This window comes from Ostrinia nubilalis, chromosome 16 (genome assembly GCF_963855985.1).
Source record: "Ostrinia nubilalis chromosome 16, ilOstNubi1.1, whole genome shotgun sequence".
Classification (NCBI taxonomy): Eukaryota; Metazoa; Arthropoda; class Insecta; order Lepidoptera; family Crambidae; genus Ostrinia; species Ostrinia nubilalis.
In genome coordinates, this window is record NC_087103.1 from 9,528,127 (window position 1) to 9,547,771 (window position 19,645).

The 19,645-nt window shown below is 40.7% G+C and overlaps 1 protein-coding gene across 1 annotated transcript in view; it reads left to right on the forward strand.

Moving 5' to 3' along the window:
- Positions 1-19,645, forward strand: part of LOC135079537 (uncharacterized) — a 69,739-nt gene that overhangs the window by 39,599 nt on the left and 10,495 nt on the right. Inside the window, exons 7-18 of the mRNA XM_063974189.1 lie at positions 73-5,962; positions 6,043-6,236; positions 6,323-6,461; positions 6,577-6,742; positions 7,444-7,600; positions 8,204-8,304; positions 8,418-8,771; positions 9,249-9,582; positions 9,971-10,197; positions 10,666-10,797; positions 11,231-11,330; positions 13,279-13,439. Coding sequence (XP_063830259.1) covers positions 73-5,962; positions 6,043-6,236; positions 6,323-6,461; positions 6,577-6,742; positions 7,444-7,600; positions 8,204-8,304; positions 8,418-8,771; positions 9,249-9,582; positions 9,971-10,197; positions 10,666-10,797; positions 11,231-11,330; positions 13,279-13,439 — 7,955 coding nt within the window. The remainder of the gene's footprint in view (positions 1-72; positions 5,963-6,042; positions 6,237-6,322; positions 6,462-6,576; positions 6,743-7,443; positions 7,601-8,203; positions 8,305-8,417; positions 8,772-9,248; positions 9,583-9,970; positions 10,198-10,665; positions 10,798-11,230; positions 11,331-13,278; positions 13,440-19,645) is intronic.

The window sequence follows — 19,645 nt, forward strand, 5'->3', positions numbered from 1 at the left end:
AGCAGTATCTTTCGACTTCATTTGACACTTAACCAAGTAATATTTTAACTAATAAGTCAAAAAACTTTTTAGGTGATGGATCAAGCAGCGAAATGGAGCTGACGCCGCAACTCGTGACGCAAGCTATTCAAAGAGCGACGGCTGATTCGTCGAGCTCAGAAAACGAGTGTTCCAACTCGGATGCCGGCCATCCGAACACCACTCATTATGCGTCTAGTCTCTTGCAAGAGTTTGTTGCTCAAACGCAGCTATTGAGCAGTACGGCACCGTTAACGCCTATTAGCGCTGGTGCGGCCTCTACGATACCGTGCGGACTCAATGCAAATCCTATCGATGGCGTTGGGACAATCAGTGATTGCGTTCTGGGTCAGATTAACAACCTCCCAGAAATAACACCAATAGCGCCAAACTTTTTAACATCGCAACATTTGAGCCCGCAGCAGACAGAAGAACTGTCACAAATTAATAAAGACCTAGAAGAGATAACATCTGTGGCTGAATCAGTGGAACTGCAGATACCGAATCCTAGCCTTGATGATTGTGTCGACAATAATGATTTCATGAATCTTGATATATCTCAAGGAGGCTCAGAGCTAGGAAGTGCCAGTGATCTGCTTAAAAGTTCTCCAATAACCGTAGTAGGTACGGATATGGGTTCTATTAATCAATTAGATATGCAAAAACTAGATACGATTAGTACGAATTCAATCGAATCTCAGGAAGACGTTAAAAACGTCATTGTGGAATCTAGACGTAAAAGGGGCCGACCCCGAAAAGTAAGACAGTCGGAAGTGGAATTCGGGAATAAAAACAGGGAATCTCAAAAGGAAGACAAATCTGTGGTCAATGTTATTAATTTCCATAATGTGAATGATCCACCCAATGTATCTCCAGATTCGGGAATTCTATCAAATCATAACTCGCCAACCCATTCCCCACTTAGACGTCACGATGTAGATGAAAATCATAGCAGATTAGGAAGAAAATCTATCCAAAAAGAAAATACGACGCGGGAAAGGAGAGCTATGAGATCAAAATCCAAAAGCAGAGGTCGCCCTCAAAACAGGTCAGATTCTAGCGACTGTGATTACCAAAAAAAGCGAGTGGAAAATGAAATAAAACAAATTAAAACTGAAGCACCTTCCCCAGTTCCACTGAAACAAGAACAAAGCAAGTTTGAGAAGGCAAAAAGAACTGATCAAAAATTGGATATTGCTGCGTTAGATAGAATGTTATACGCTACAGACAGGGTTTTGTATCCGCCAAGGAAAAAAGTGGGTCGAAGACCTCAGAACAAAACAAAAGTAAATAAAAGCACACCAAAAACTTTGAAAGATAAAAATCAATACGATTCTGCCGATAGCGAAGATGATACAGTTGCTACCAATAGATCTGTGCTTTCAGGAGTGTATGCCAAACGAAAAGAACTTAACAGCAAGCTCGCGAATTTACCTAAGAAAAACAATAAATCATTTTCCAACACCTGGCGAGATAATCAAAGTGAAAACGAGGCAGCGGCAGATGATCCTCTGGATCCAACATGGAAGCAAATCGATTTAAACCCTAAATACAAAGACATTCTATCTGGATATAAAAGTGACCACGAGTTTAAGCCTTACAAAAGTTGCAGTAGATTAATAGAATCTGGATACAAAAGCGATTATGGTTGCAGATCGGGCTATAAAAGCGATTACTATCGCTCTGGCTACAAAAGTGACTATAAATCTGGTTATAAAAGTGATAAATCGGGCTATAAAACTGATTACAGTGTTAGAAGTTTGCGTAGAAAAACAAGAAAGCTAAAGAAAACCAGATCTGTTAGAGATAGGTCGTATTACAAAAACCAAAAACATTTTGTATCTGACCAGGAAATATTATTGCTAACTAATAAAACATTTAGTAGCTTGACATTAGGCCACAGTTCCAGTGATTCTGAATGTGATAGTTACTTGAGAAAACCAAATGCCAGTCCAAAATACGTAAGCGTTTGCACAAAGTATCCGCTCCACACGCAATATAACTTTGGATTCTCTAAAATGAGTAAAAGGCAGTTATTGAGACCCAATTCATCAGATCCATTCGCACCAGGTCCAGTTTTTAGCGGATTTCAACAACCAGTGACAACTTATAATATCTTTAAAGTGGGACATCATAACAATAACAACATTTTGCTTAAATCTCCTACAAAACCTAACAGCTATGTTGGAAGACCACTTCCAGCTTTGAAGCCAGTATTTACACATAAATTTGGAACATCTCCAATCTGTACAGCAGCTAAACCTCCAAGTTCAAAAAACAAAGATACTTATCTAACTGGTACGTTATCTCCCAAGAATCGCAAAATGTCGAGAAATGGGACATCAACAAAGAAGGAAAGCCCGCTCAAACCTCTTCCAAGTATATTTGAGAAAGCTAAAAATTCGTATGTCCCAAATAAATCTTTATCGAGAAACGTATTCCTTAATTTCAAGAAACCTCATTTGAAGCCGACTTTTCACATCAGAAAACATAGAAGAACTGTTGTACTGGCACCACCCAAGATTAATTTGAAACCCATTGAGAGACCGTCACGAATCACTGTGAAAACAGAGAGTAAACATCATAGACATAGGAGTAAAAGAAGGCATCGTTCTCGATCTGTGTCTAAATGCCGCGAGTCTTGCAGTAAAGTTATAGACATGGTTGATCAAAAATTTTGTCAAGATATGGACAACTTGGTTTCAAATTTCATAAAATTGTGTCAAATAGCGCCTAAACTAATAAACAATCCTCCAGTACAAAATCCGACAAAAACAGCGGAAAAACCGGTCGTAGAGACTCCAACTGCTAAGGTCTTAAAGAGGGGTTCAAAGAAACGTAAAACATCGGATAATCAAGAAATAACAACCCCTACTTCCAAAAGAAGACATAAGAAACAGTTAACGGAATCTCAAAGTAAAGGTGGTAAAGACACAAATGAACATAAGCTGCCTCTCAAAAAGAGACACTATCATATCAATTCTTCCACTAGTAATTCTCTAAGTCTTAGTTTAGTTACGGCTGAATTTGACGACAATTCTAAAAATGACACCAGTTCAGAGCAGTTTTTATGTACTGAGACCGACTGCTTGGCTGAATTACATAATAATGCGTCTGAAGAAACTCCTAAAACAAAAACTGCGCACGAAAAATCAAAAAAGATGAATGAAACTTCAAAAACAACAACCCCTACGCCAGTAGATAACAAAACAAAAACAGAACAAAATGAAATCAAAACACCAAAGTTGACTCCTAATCTAGTATCTGAGACATTAAGTGTGAAAATAGACGAGCCTTCTCCTACAGGAACCGCCAAGACACATTCTCCGAGTTCTCTCAATGCTACCGATGATGAATTGGCAATAACAAAACCTACGCCTGAACAATCGGAATTATCCAAGAAAATTTATGAAACGTCTGAGAAATTAAAAGCTGTGCATAAAATGGTACATGATTTGGAAAAATCCTTACCTAAAGCAAAAGATTCAGATGCTAAAGCAGAGACAACGAAACAAGATACACCAAAAATGTCACCTAGATCTGAGACTAAATCGTCTCCATTGAGACATTCAGCGCCTATAGTGACGCCTAAAAAGCGGCATCGGCTCGAGGCTGATAAAGTGGTCACTCATAGCCTTGATCAAGTTGTGCAGTCACTTTCAAAGAAGCTATCGGAAGATAAGCCTGTTATTAGTAATAACAAAGATGTAAATCAAAATAACGCAAAGGAAGAAAATGCTGAGTCTGACAAGTCTGCATCTGTATCGCCTTCAATTTTAGCTCAAGCAAACAATACAAGTCCTTCAGGAGTAGATCCTCTAAAGAGTATGTCAGCAAGAACTTTGTACAAAAGTTCTATTCCACCAGCTCAAAAGTCTGAGATAATGACTCGAAAGAAAAATAGGCTCGAGGGTCTTACTAGTAATTTAGTGTCGAAAATAAATCCTAGTGCAGCTACTAAAGTTTTAGACACATTGCTAAATAATAATATAAGAAAATCTATAGAGTCAAGAATTCTAGAAAAAGAGAAGAATAGCGGCAATTCATCTGACAGTTCCAATAAGCATGATGAGAAAATAAAAATTAAGGAAATATCTCAGATGAATACTAGAGCTACTGTCATCAAATCACCAGTGTCCAAAAATAAACTTGTAGATGCTAAAAAGAATAAAGCATCCGAACTTACTATTGATCAAACGATAGTAGTAAACGTTGATAAACCCACTGGAATTTTTGAACCATCAATTGATTTAGAAGATCAAATCCCTAAGTCCTCGATTTGTGTCAATAACGCCTTGTGTGAGACCAATAAGTTGAAATCTAAAACTAAAAATGACAAAAGTTCTAGTGGCTTATTAAGCCCTATTGATACAGAATCTGAAATTCCCTTGGCACTTATATCTGAGACGCCTGATCCCATCATAAGACCTAAAAGAGGAGAATCTATAGCCTCTGTGCTATCTGATAAAATTCAGGAAACAAACGGAGGTCATAACTTGCGACAACCTAAGAGAAATCTAAGTAATGACACCGATGATTCTAACGACAAGAAAAAGAAGAAGACTTCTAATAATATCATCAGAGAAAGCAAATTAGTACTACCATCAAAAATGCTAGTTCCGAAAATACAAGCTGAAAGATTACCGATACTAGATCCAACAAAGAAAATAAGCATTCCCATTAAGAAACCTGAGGTGGAAACAAATGATGTTAAGACATCTGAAACGATGAAGAAAAAAGCTCGAAGGAGAAAAGCAATTAATAGAACTGGGTTTCCTAGTGTTAAGAAGAAAAAGAAGAAAGTGGAACCCAGCAATCAGAGCATTGTCTCTGATAGTCACTTCACGTCCGAAGACACCGATAATAATTCTGTCTTTGAGAGAGTGCCAAAAGATGGTGAAGCTATGAGCAGTTTCTTAGAAAGAACTAATAGCTGTAAAAAACCGGAACTGAAAGTAGTACTAAATAAAGACGAATGTCCAAAGCAGGGCCGTTTGACAGTTGTAGCACTTGAAAAATTACAGGGAAAAGATTTACCTGCTGAATGTAACAAAGCAACTAACAAGTCGCAAACAACGACAGAGAAAAGAAACACGAATTCCTCTATACTTAGGGCACCGGCATTACAGCTCAAACAAAATAAATCTGAAAAAGAACTTCGAAATCATATAAATAAATGGGAAGTATTAAGCGAGTCGGACAGTATTCCATCATTGGCCAGTTCAATCAGTAATGATCCAGAGGACAGCATACCATTGAGTCTTTTGAACCTAAATAGTGATCGCCCTGTGGGCCGGTTGGACAACTTAGAAAGGCTGAAAAGAAAGACGAGAGCGATGTCACCATCCCAAGAAATTGAACAAATATTTTCAAAGAGAAAGGCTGTCGAAAAGAATAATAAAATTGCGTTGAGACCTAAATCTAGTCTCGCCATTTTATACCCGAGCGAAAGGAGACTGACAAGAAGTTCTGACAACAACAACGAAGATCTCAAAAACAAGAACAAAAAATCTGAGGTGAAGAAAGCTGCAGTAGTTGAACAAGTTTCTGAAAAATCAAAGCCTGTCAACATATCTGCAAGACGAAAGTCTAGATGCCAAGTTAAGAAAATCCGTGAAGTGCAGTCAAGTTCAAGAGAAAGTTCGCTAGACACGGTCATAAGCAGGAGACTCAACACAAAATCGCGAGAACCTTCCATCGACACCTTGCGTGATCACGACGAAAATGATCCATTACCTTTGAATGAAAAAGAAATTGATTTTGAAAAGAGCATTGATGTGCTTTCGAAGAATGTAATTTGTAAGAAGAGAGTGGCTTCTTCTCGAGATGACAGTCCAGCAAGTAGTGTCGATAACAGGGAAAAGCCTGTTGTCTCAAAGAGAAACCCGCGACTCAGGAAGAAGTTCTTGGTAGCGGGACTTTTCTCAGACTACTACAAAGACGAGTAAGTTATATTTTGGATTTTCACAATACTTTGTATGTATGTCTCATTGAATTGTATTAATATTTTATATATTTTTTTAGTCCGAAGCCCGAAGGGAAAGGAAAGAACCTCGTCACTCAAACAGAGTTTCCGCCGGGCCTGCTCGCGCCGCCACCGTATTGCGAGCGATGGGTTCGCCGTCGATTACAACATTTCTCTCTGCCTTACGACATCTGGTGGCAGCAACATTATAATCAGCCCGTGCCTTCGTGGAACTACAAAAAGATTCGTACAAGTATGTTGAGTCATATTTCTGTTACATGTTTTCACTAAAACGAGAAAGCATAGTTATTGATGTGTTTACCTATATTTTATTTTCAGATGTGTACTATGACGTTAAGCCTTCAGCCGAGGAATGTGAAAGCGTCGCTTGCAACTGTGCGCCTGCGTCTGGCTGTAACGAGGACTGTATAAACAGGCTGGTCTTTTCCGAATGTTCTCCACAGCTTTGTCCATGCGGGTAAATAAATACATTTGAATCCTAAATAATAAACGCAAGTTATAAGAAATTCTTTATTTTATGATTATTTTCATTAAAATAAATACTGTTTCATAACCGATTTTGTCGTTTTAAGCGATAGATGCAAGAACCAACGCATTCAGCGCCATGAGTGGGCCTCTGGGCTTGAGAAGTTCATGACGGAGAACAAAGGATGGGGCGTGCGCACCAAGCACAAGATACCTTCGGGCGACTTCATACTGGAGTATGTTGGCGAAGTGGTGTCTGACAAAGAATTCAAGGTGAGCAGTCGCATTTATACACTTATACACTAGTGAAAAAAATTTATAAACACTTCAATGCTTTTATCCTATGTAAAATCTATGCTGAAATTTTGAAATCAGTTCTGTAGTATCTAAAGTAATTGTAATAGGACCCATTTTGCAACAAACATTATACAGTTAGATGTACCTACCATGATGCTTCATTACTATCATTATATTCCAATACAACTGTTGTTTCCCGCGATAGTAGCTAATCAGCATGACTTTGTTTCATTATTTTACTTTTAATTCATATCGATCTAGGTATTTGTGGTCGTTCGACATATGAAAATACTTTTCATGTGAATTTTACTTAACACAAAATACTACATTTCATTGACCGAAAATGGATGAATGGATATCTTGTATAGTTTTTAATATTATGAGGTTTTACTAAATGTATGGAGGCTGGAAACATTGAATTTTCAGATAGATCCAATTTATTATGTAACCTATTATTGGTACCGTTGGATAGAGCTCATGAAGCACTTTTAGGATAAGTAAGCAGTTTTTGGATATCTTGTATAGTTTAGAAATAATCGAGTGAGATCACTTATCGTTTCCACCCTGTATTTCCCCTACTGAAACTGTCAATATACCAGTTATACCAGGAGTTATTCTCAGATAAAAGTTTGGTCGAATCGGGCCTCAATCATTTGACCTCGTGCTGTATTTCCCAGGAGCGCATGGCGACCCGTTACGCGCGTGACACGCACCATTACTGCCTACACCTGGACGGCGGGCTGGTGATAGACGGCCACCGCATGGGCGGCGACGGACGCTTCGTCAACCACTCCTGCCGGCCCAACTGTGAGATGCAGAAGTGGACCTCCAATGGTTGGTATTGTGTCGGGAGATCCAGCATTCTTTGTAGATGAGTTAATAAATCTAACTAATGTCTCCTTCTAAAGTCCGGTCGCCGAGCACATAGAATTTCGCTCAAAGCTACTCATTCTTATCGCTCGCGACTTTGTGACAGGCGGCCGCAGTGAGTGTGCGATTTTAATGTCTTAGTTGCGTTACAATTTCAAATTGAGGCTTTTGAACGGTTTTTATTGAATTTCAGCCGTTCTAAACTAAGGTTCTTGATATTCATTTAATTTTAGACTAATCAATTTAGTTTCCTTTTGTAATCAAAAGAATTCAATAAAATTTTTCTTTTGCGTTAGGTTTATCTGTAAAAGTAGAATTCTTGTAGCTACCTGTCCTTTGTGTCTCTCAATTTCGTGAAGAAAGGCCAGATGTAGATTTCAAACGTAGACAGTTCTATAACATAAGTAGGTACCTATGACTAATACCACAGAATAATAAGTTACTAATAATTGCACATGAAGAAATTGTGTGAATTTGTTACACACGATTCCTACAGCAGTGTGAAATCTGCTCAATAACGAATACTTTCTTCCGCTAACGTAATCTAACATTATTTTTGAAATCCAGGTACCTTCAGAATGGCGCTCTTCGCTCTGCGTGACATTGAACCGGACGAGGAACTGACGTACGACTATAACTTCTCTCTGTTCAACCCTGCTGTCGGTCAGGTATTTATATATTCTAAGCCTTGTAGCATAATAATGATAATGAGTATTGCATACTTGTAGAGTGGTGGTGGTGCTTTAAAATAGTTTCTAATCTACTATTTACGTTTTTTCAGCCATGCAAATGCGATTCAGAAGATTGCCGCGGCGTAATAGGCGGGAAATCTCAGCGAATCACCAAGCAGCCTGTGAAGACTCAATCTCGAACACCCTCTAACGCGTCCAACCAGTCGCAAGGCTCGAACGGCAATCAGCCGCGCGTGGGTCGTCCGCGGAAGGCTGTCAAATGCAACAAGAAGTCCGAGCAGCAGACCGTGACTGCGTGCGATATTAAGAACATGACGATCCTGAACAAGTACCAGCAGCATCTGAACAGGCTGTGGCAGGAGCCGCAGATGAAGCCGCTCACGGCCAAGGAAAGGAGCGTGGTCAAGGAGAGGCACTGTTTCTTGTTCAGAAACCTTGAAAATGTTAGTGAAAACTACTATAAATCACATTTTTATGTAACATAGTTTAGATTGAATAATCTACTTAAAACGCAGTCGCCCAGCACCCGACAGGTCATGACCTGTGTACTGTGCATAGTGCGCGTGGACGCACAGAGTCATAAACAAACCAATCACAGATCTCTATTCAACCCTGTGCGGTCGATTTGCTGCTTCACTTAAGCAAACATCGTTTGTAAAACGGGTGTTAGACTTCTATTTATGACTACCTTTTTAGTGAAATGAACTACGTTGATTGATAATCTAATATTTAGAGGTGTCTTCCTCCTTCCGTACTTCTTTCCAACATTTTTAAACACCAACTTCTGCTTTTTACTATCTTCAGATTATCTGATTTCTGTCCTTTGTCTTTTTGCACCTTAAACAAATAGATGTTTCACTAATCAAGATTAGATAAATGAGATAATCAATGTTTCTAACCCATACTTATCTCCGCCACAGGTCCGTCGCATCCGAGACCGTCTCTCAATAGGGTTGCCGCCATCGCCACCGGCCTGCCAAGCTCCCACGCCTGCTTTACCAGCCCTACCCGCGCCGACGACACCGGCGCCGCCTACCACAGTATCAACCAACTCCAACATCAACGTCAACCCATTAGCACTTCCCGATACTATGAACTCGGAGGTGTTCCTAGCGAGATTACACGCCCTTCGAGCGTCTAAAGAAGACACGGTGAAAAACCTCGTGCGGTTGGATGATGAGCCTACGTTGGATAAGGGCACGCGGCTAAAGAAGGTCTTCCAGGCGCTGTATAACGCTATCGTGGCTGTAAAAGGTATGGTGAAGTTTCTATTTTATTGATAACGAGTTTAAATTAAACATGTGTGCTCTTGAATAAAGAGTATGGTTTAGCTTAGGTTACATCATTCTCCTTATATTCAATCAGATATTGTAATGAAATAAAATTCTGTGTAACCAATACAGCTTCAATAAAATAATTTACTGAGTTCGCGAGCTTGTGATGTCATAATCCTCTTTGCCACACAAAAACTCTTCCGTAGTTAGAGAAGTTTTGATAGCTCAATGCCCGTTTTCATATGGTGACACATAACAGGCATTTTGTTTTCAAAGGGGTCATTTGAAAAATAGGGATTGATGGTGAAAACGGGCACAAGAGTTTTGATATCGTAGCTTTCTAGTATTCATTACATCTTAATTTCCAGACGACAAAGACAAGCTCCTCTGCGCGCCATTCATGAAGAGCAAGACCAAGAGCCAAGAGGCGGGCCAGCCGGCAGCGGACTTGGCCACCATCGAGGCGAACTTGGCGCGAGGACACTACGAGACCGTGGCGCAGTTTGACGCAGACGTATGCGCTGTGTTGGCGGCTGCTATGCGCGAACATGGCCGCCTTTCTGCGTTAGGAAGTGTAGCTGTGCAGCTCAAAAAGGTTAGTAATAATGACGATATTCGGAATTTTCCAATAGTTTCCAAGAGCCAAGAGGCTGAATCATCGAGGCCAACTTGGCGCGAGGACACTACGAGACCGTGGCGCAGTTTGACGCAGACGTCTGCGCTGTGTTGGCGGCTGCTATGCGCGAACATGGCCGCCTCTCTGCGTTAGGAAGTGTAGCTGTGCAGCTCAAAAAGGTTAGTAATAATGACGATATTCGGAATTTTCCAATAGTTTCCAAGAGCCAAGAGGCTGAATCATCGAGGCCAACTTGGCGCGAGGACACTACGAGACCGTGGCGCAGTTTGACGCAGACGTCTGCGCTGTGTTGGCGGCTGCTATGCGCGAACATGGCCGCCTCTCTGCGTTAGGAAGTGTAGCTGTGCAGCTCAAAAAGGTTAGTAATAATGACGATATTCGGAATTTTCCAATAGTTTCCAAGAGCCAAGAGGCTGAATCATCGAGACCAACTTGGCGCGAGGACACTACGAGACCGTGGCGCAGTTTGACGCAGACGTGTGCGCTGTGTTGGCGGCTGCTATGCGCGAACACGGCCGCCTTTCTGCGTTAGGAAGTGTAGCTGTGCAGCTGAAAAAGGTTAGTAATCTTATAATATCATGACGACATTGGGAATTTTCCACTAGTTTCCAAGAGCCAAGAGGCGGGTCAGCCGGCGGCGGACTTGGCCACCGTCGAGGCGAACTTGGCGCGGGGTCACTACGAGACCATGGCGCAGTTTGATGCAGACGTATGTGCTGTGTTGGCGGCTGCTATCCGCGAACACGGCCGCCTGTCTGCGCTGGGAAGCGTGGCTGTGCAGCTCAAAAAGGTTCATATAATTAGCTAGCTTTTGCTTTTTATTGAACACAAAAAATCGTTGCGTGAAATAGAAACTGTTTTCTAGTGGAAAATTTCCAAACCGTTTATTATCTAAGTGTGAGCTAAAGCTCGACGAAGATGCGGCTACCAGAAAATGTAATTGAGTTTTTTTTAAATATTTTTGCTCAATATCCTTGTTTTTTCTTCACAGGTGTACAACTCGGCGAAAACGGACCTCGCTGACCATTTGACAAAGATACTCGGCCCTGAAGAACCTTTGCCTACTGGATTCTTACAAAAAGCTAAAACTGGTGAGTGTACTCTTACTTAGATAATGATGTATAGCCTGACCAGAGGCGCGTCAATTGCATTTGATAGTGCAACACTGAGTACAGTCGTACCTGTGTTAAATTAATAGGCTAACTTTAAGTATCAGGATTCAGGGTTACGGGCTAATTTGATATTTTCATAAATTAACAAAAAAATATTATTATAGGTAACCTGGTTTAAATAAATTAAATGAAACCATCAATCGAGCTAGTAGGATTTATTTTATTATTCATCAATAATCAAATTCAGAACTTGAATATTCAACTGCAATGTTTGCTCATGAACGCTTCAAACTCGGTACTTCTTTCCCAATTCCATAAAATTCAACACTTAGAAAGTGACAAAAATTTTTAAAATAGGTAGTTGAAACAAACCACAGCTAATTTTCATAGTGGACTGTACTATGCGATAAACATGTCAGTCAATTTGACAACCTTTGTCGGAAACATTAATCAATGAAAATATTGTCCGAACCCTTAGTATTTCTCTTCGACAAATACTTTAACACATTGTGAACCACTTTTCTTTCACGACCATAAAAAGATTTTAGCAATTTAATTCACAAAATCAATTGCGCACATTTAAAATAAAGTTTGTTTACACTTTGAAAGCAATAGACTGACATGCAAGGTGACATGTCAATGAAGTTTTCAGTTACTGTTGCCATTAAAAGAAATTAGTACCATTAGTTTTCCGCAACATGGCGAGGGTTTTTATGTTCCTGGTCGGGCTATACATAAAACCATAATATAAGTACTACATAAAACTGAGAATGTAAAAAACACGCTATCGCACTTTAGAGACGATAGACTAAAGTGTTGTACACCGTCTTCTCGTTAGCTATGAGCAGCTCAGAAATATTGCTGTAATTTTCACGTGACACAATGCCTATAGTTGTAGCTACACAAGAGTTACAGTGATGGAAACTAGAGGAGAGATAGAGTGTAAGAGAAGAATAATAGTTTCATGCCCGTTTTCACCATCAATCCCTAATTTTAAAGTGACTCCTATGAAAACAAAATGCCTGTTATGTGTCACCATAGGGGTCAATTTAAAATTAGGGATTAATGGTGAAAACGGGCATCAACCAAACGACGTCCACTGCTGGACAAAGGCCTCCAAGGTTTTACATAACGACTGGTTCAGTGCTGCCCGCATCCAGGTTCTTCCCGCGACCTTCACCAGTTTTCAAGGGTAGTTAATAATAATAATATTTTTAAGATTTTTGTTTTTATGATGTATTTTTATTTTTTGATAATTACATTGTAAAAAGAAAAAATTAAAAATAAGAAAGAAAAATTAATAAAGGAGATAATTATAATAAAAATTAAAAATCCCATCCCAACTAATATTATAAATGCGAAAGTAACTCTGTCTGTCTGTCTGTCTGTCTGTCTGTTACGCTTTCCCGCTTAAACCTCGCAACCGATTTTGATGAAATTTGGCATAGAGATAGTTTGAGTCCCGGGAAAGAACATAGGATAGTTTTTATCCCGGTTTTTGAAACAGGGACGCGCGCGATAAAGTTTTTCTGTGACAGACAAAATTCCACGCGGGCGAAGCCGCGGGCGGAAAGCTAGTAAGAAATAAAAATGAATAAAGGATAAGTCATTTATTTCAACACACAGTCATAGGTTTAAGGTTACAGTTAATAATTATAATAATAATAAAATATTTAAATTTCATTTCAATTCACATCATTAAATTAAATTCAAACAAGTCAATTTTTACATTTTGCTATTTGTTCGTTAGTCAGTACATTAATCATAGAGTAATGATTAATGTACTGACAGTCAAATCTTGCGGAGAGCGCGTTTAAGATGATGTTGGGGCTGCCCCGGACCCTGCGCACTAGGGATGCGCATCGTTTCCGTAGCGTCGTATAGAAACAGTCGACGCGCCACTAATAATGAGTGTTTATTTCCACAGAGGAGGTGATAATGTGCATCTGCGGACTGCACGTGGAGGAGGGGCTGATGGTGCAGTGCGGCGGCGCGCGCTGCGGCGTGTGGCAGCACGCGCGCTGCATGCGCGTCGCCGACACGCGCGCGCCGCACTACTGCCACCACTGCTCGCCGCACACCGCCGCGGTCAGTGCACAGCTTTAATACTATAGTCTGGTCCGGGAGCACGTAGAATTTTGCCCAATGACCCCAAGCTACCCATCCTTATCGCTCGCGCGTAATTATGTTGCTGTCATGCTCGCACACTCACTGCGGGCGCCCGTCGCACAGTCGCGACAGCAATATAATTACTCGCGAGCGATAAGGATGGGTAGCTTGGGGTCATTGGACAAAATTCTATGTACTCCAGGGCCAGACTATACACTTCATTCGATACGGTATACGGCCTACACCAAGGCCTGATTTATACAGCGATAATCGCGCGGCTACTGGCACTTCTTGTACCTTTCCATCAAATAGCAACGCACACGCGCGCCGCACAACTGCCACCACTGCTCGCCGCACACCGCCGCGGTCAGTACTACTTATTCGGTAGGATAAGTGCCTACGCCCTACTAACTAAGGCCTGGTTTAGACAGCGATCATCGTGCGGTTACTGGCAACGCACGCGCGCGCCGCACTACTGCCACCACTGCTCGCCGCACACCGCCGCGGTCAGTCCATAGCTTTAATGCTATAGTCTGGTCCGGGAGCACGTAGAATTTTGCCCAATGACCCCAAGCTACCCATCCTTATCGCTCGCGCGTAATTATGTTGCTGTCATGCTCGCACACTCACTGCGGGCGCCCGTCGCACAGTCGCGACAGCAATATAATTACGCGCGAGCGATAAGGATGGGTAGCTTGGGGTCATTGGACAAAATTCTATGTACTCCAGGACCAGACTATACACTTCATTCGATAGGATATGTGCCTACACTAAGACCTGATTTAGAGAGGGATAATCGCGCGGTTACTGGCAGTTCTTGTACTTTTTCATCAAACCGCAAACTACGCGCGCTGATTGCGCGTGGTTGACACGCGCGCGCCGCACTACTGCCACCACTGCTCGCCGCACACCGCCGCGGTCAGTACTACTTAACACTCCACCTCATCATCATCATCATCATCATCATTTCAGCCATAGGACGTCCACTGCTGAACATAGGCCTCCCCCAATGCTTTCCATGTTGATCTATTGGTAGCGGCCTGCGTCCAGCGCTTCCCTGCTACCTTTACGATGTCGTCGGTCCACCTTGTAGGTGGACGTCCCACGCTGCGTTTTCCGGTACGCGGCCTCCATTCCAGAACCTTTCTGCCCCATCGGCACTCCACCTCATTCGGTAGGATAAGTGCCTACACTAAAGCCAGTAGGCCTAAGATGCGCGCCGTGATAACTTTTATCGACGTCAAAATGTATGAGCAAAATCGATAAAATGGTGTGATAACCGCTTTGGACAGCGATCATCGTGCGGTTACTGGCAGTTCTTGTACCTTTCCATCAAATAGCAACGCACGCGCGCGCCGCACTGCTGCCACCACTGCTCGCCGCAGACTGCCGCCACCACTGCTCGCCGCAGACTGCCGCGGTCAGTAGTACAACTTACCACTACACCTCATTCGATACGGGTGTGTCTATACTAAGGCCTGATTTATACAGCGATAATCGCGCGGTTACTGGCAGTTCTTGTACGCACGCGCGCGCCGCACTACTGCCACCACTGCTCGCCGCAGACTGCCGCGGTCAGTACTACTCATTCGGTAGGATAAGTGCCTACACCAGTCTTTCCCAAAGTGGGCGATAACGCCCCCTTGTGGGCGCTGCAGGCTTAAAGGGGGGCGGTAAGAGACCCAGAAAAAAAATCGGGACGTTGTGTAGAGGCTTCTGAGGCGTCATTTACTAGGAGGACACTTAGACACCGACTGAGCACTCGACACTCGACTACAAATGGGGGCGCTAAAAAGAATTTATTTTCAAAGTGGGCAGTAGACAAAATAAGTTTGGGAACCGCTGGCCTACTGACTAAGGCCTAGTTTAGACAGCGATCATCGTGCGGTTACTAGCAACGCACGCGTGCGCCGCACTACTGCCACCACTGCTCGCCGCAGACCGCCACGGTCAGTACACAGCTTTAATACTACACTTCATTCGATACGGGACAAATGCCAACACTAAGGCCTGGTTTAGACAGCGATAATCGTGCGGTTACTGGCAGTTATTGTATTTTTCCATCAAACCGCAACGCACGCGCGCTGCATACGCGTCGCCGACACGCGCGCGCCGCACTACTGCCACCACTGCTCGCCGCACACCGCCGCGGTCAGTACAACTTACCACTACAATTGGACGTAGTTATGCTACAACGTTCCAACCCACACGCAAGTCGAACTGAGAAAATCGCGTTTTTGTAAAGAAGAACGGTCACGCCCCATACAAAAAAAACCCAGACCCGACAGAAACGAGACATACCTCAGTTTTTTTGTCATGTCTTAATTAGTTAAATTATAATAAATAATAATAATAATAAATCTTTAGACAATTTCACACAGCGCCAGCTAGCCCCAAAGTAAGCAACTTAATGCTTGTGTTATGGGTGCTAGCTTAACGGATATACTACTTATATACTTTTTTTTTTTAAATACATAAATATTATACATAGTCACACCCAGACCCGTCACAGAAATTAAAATTCATCATTTCAATTTTCTGCCCGGCCGGGAATCGAACCCGGGACCTCTCGGCATAGTAGTCCGTTCTGAACCACTACACCAAACGGCCGACTGATTATACAGGGTGTCCCGTAATGTAACGTCAAGCCGGAACTGGGTGTTGAGGCAAGTTGTGCTGGTTATCAGAAAAATATAAAAAAAAATATATGTGGCATATTTTAAAAATAATAGGCATTTAAAAAAAATCAAAAAATTCTACTCCAGGTGACGGTCCTTTTGCTCGTGTTGCCACAAATCTTCACTTTTTCCATATTTTTTTTTGTTATGTAACCCTGAATAATGCTTCTCTAAATTGTTATCAAAATTACAAAACCAGCTGCTCCAACTTGGATGAAAAAAAATACATTATTCCCAAAAAAAATATCAAAATAAAAATTTTGCCTAGTTTAAACTGACTGTACTGAAAAAAAATTGTACTACGCGAGTGTGGCAAGTGACGTCATAATTTGGCGCATTTAGTAAGGATACCAAAATGGTATAACACTTTGTAAAATCTTGCTGTAATTGTCGACAATTTTTGTTTATTGGAAATAATCCCGTTTTTAACTTTATCTACCTTGGTTAAAAATATTATTCTAATGTGCCCAAAATTCAAGTTTCTGGCTTAAGTGAGGTGGAGAAGCCATTTTAAAAGGTATGAGCGGGACGGAGAGGTCCATCTTACCAAGCAGGGATGTTATGGATATCCGTAACCGTAACCGAAACTATCGGATATCCGAAATAAAAAAATGTCCATAACCGTAACCGAAACTGATTCAAAAGTTACGGATAGTTTCGGATAAAGGCCAAACTGCAAAACTCTATGAAATCTGCAGTATACACGCCGCAGCTGCAATGCCGCGCTGCCGATTTCATAGTTTTGCAGTTTGCGGTTGCAGTTTGCGGTCTGCGGCCCGTCTTGGAATTGTACCTTAAATCTTAATATTAGTTACCAACTTGTCTGGCATTCGCTGACACCATCTAATATGCCAGCCTGTTTACCTTTATCATACATAGGTGTCGTCTTCGTTGGTACATAAAGTAGCTATGTGGGTCACGCTCACGCAGCATCTTGCTATTTGTAAGTATTATACCTACATTTTTGAAATTCTAATAATTCCGTAACCGAAATTATCCGAGACTTTCGGATAATCTGAAATGATTTCATATCCGTGACCGTAACCGAAACCGGTATAATATTATTCTAATATCCGTAACCGTATCCATAACCGAAACTTCATATCCTTATTATCCCTGTTACCAAGTACAAGTGCAGGCTGAACAGGTAGTAAAGGCGCGCGCACACGGGTGACTTTTGTCACAGTATGTCAACTACTAATTACTGTCATGGCGACAAAAGTTTCTGTGACTGACTGTACGGTAGTCAGTCACAGAAACTTGAATTTTGGGCACATTAGAATAATAATTTTTAACCAAGGTAGATAAAGTTAAAAACGGGACTATTTCCAAAAAACCAAAAATTGTCGACAATTACAGCAAAAATTTACCAAGTGTTACCATTTTGGAATCCTTACTAAATGCGCCAAATTATGACGTCACTTGCCACACTCGCGCAGTACATTTTTTTTTCAGTACAGTCAGTTTAAACTAGGCAAAATTTTTATTTTGAAATTTTTTTTTGGGAATAATGTATTTTTTTCATCCAAGCTGGAGCAGCTGGTTTTGTAATTTTGATAACAATTTAGAGAAGCATTATTCAGGGTTACATAACAAAAAAAAAATTTGGAAAAAGTGAAGATTTGTGGCAACACGAGCAAAAGGACCGTCACCTGGAGTAGAATTTTTTGATTTTTTTTAAATGCCTATTATTTTTAAAATATGCCACATAGATTTTTTTTTATATTTTTCTGATAACCAGCACAACTTGCCTCAACACCCAGTTCCGGCTTGACGTTACATTACGGGACACCCTGTATATTTTTTATATTCGAAATCTATGTATAACACCAAAATATTACCCTTTGTTTTTGTTCAGGCGTCATACAAAAACTAATACAAAATGCCTATTTATCACCAAAATTGGTAAATGTATGTGTTACGGTCAAAGTGATAAATGTGAAAATTATGAATAATCGCCGGTTATTATGAATAATTACCGCATGATTTGGTTAATGTGATTAATATGAGGTCATTTATGTGTGTATAAAACTAAATAGGCGGCTTAGGGGTGGCCCAAGGGCCACCCCCGCCGCACCTTAACCTATTTTTCACTTTAAATCAAAACATTATGTTATAGGCATCATGGAAAAGTAATATTATGCAAGAAACATTCCAAACTCATTATGCCAAATTATATTAATATATGATATCAAAACGTTCAAAACTTTGGCTGTACACGAGCACGTACACAAGATGTTGTTCTCTTTTAAGAAATTTGTTAGTACTAAGGTTGAATTATTAAATAATCACTGTTAAATGTGATTAATTCATCACTTTTACCGCGACTGTCGGTAATTATTCATAATAACCGGTTATTATTAATAATTTTCAATTTATCACATTAACCGTAACATATGCACCTAAATGTCTATTACAGCTGCTATGGAATGTATCTAGGTGACCTGGAGATAGGTACAGCTGGATTATACAGGGTGGTTATACATATGGAACGATAAGTGATCTCACTCGATTATTTCTAAACTATACAAGATATCGAAAAACTAGTTACTGATTCTGAAAGTGCTTCACGAGCTCTTTCAAATGGTACCAACAATAGGTTACAGATTATGGAAGCTGGTAACATTGAATTTTTGGATTTTGTAACTTCTCGTTTCCACCCTGTATAATCCGGCTGTATCTCCAGGTCATCTAGATACATTCCATAGCAGCTGTAATAGACATTTAGGTACATACATTTTCCAGTTTTGGTGATAAATAGGCATTTTGTATTAGTTTTTGTATGACGCCTGAACAAAAACAAAGGGTAATATTTTGGTGTTATACATAGATTTCAAATATAAAAAATATATAATTTAACTAATTAAGACATGACAAAAAAACTGAGGTATGTCTCGTTTCTGTCGGGCCTGGGTCACAGATGACCGTTCTTCTTTGTGGTACGCTTTTTTTTTGTAGCGAGTAGAACTGAGTAGTATGTATCACTTCAACTAAATAAATAAACGTTATTTTATTACATACTTGTCATTAAAATTGACTAATATTTCTCATACAAATTTTGAAAAAAATGTACTTGGAACGTTTTTGCAAAAAGGCTTTTTGTATGAAATTAGTTATTACCTTATTTTGCAAAAACTTTCCAAGTACATTTTTTTCAAAATTAAACATAAATTCCAAATGGAATGTCACATTTTAAGATTTTATTTAGATCTTTTGGATCGTTTTATCATTGGGACCGCTTAATTATTTCATTAATTATTGTCGTAAGAGAGTCGGTGTCTTCAGCACTAGATAGGGTGACCCAAAATACCTAGCTTGGGCTCGAAAACTCAATTTTGACCACCTTGTGGGTTGGAACGTTGTAGCATAACTACGTCCAATTATACCTCATTCAATATGGGATTAGTGCCTACGCTAAAACTTTCCTAAGTTGTCCATCCTCCTGGATGCACGGAGCAGGTGCCTGCTACGCACGCGTGCGTACGCCTGTTAATAACGATCGCCCCC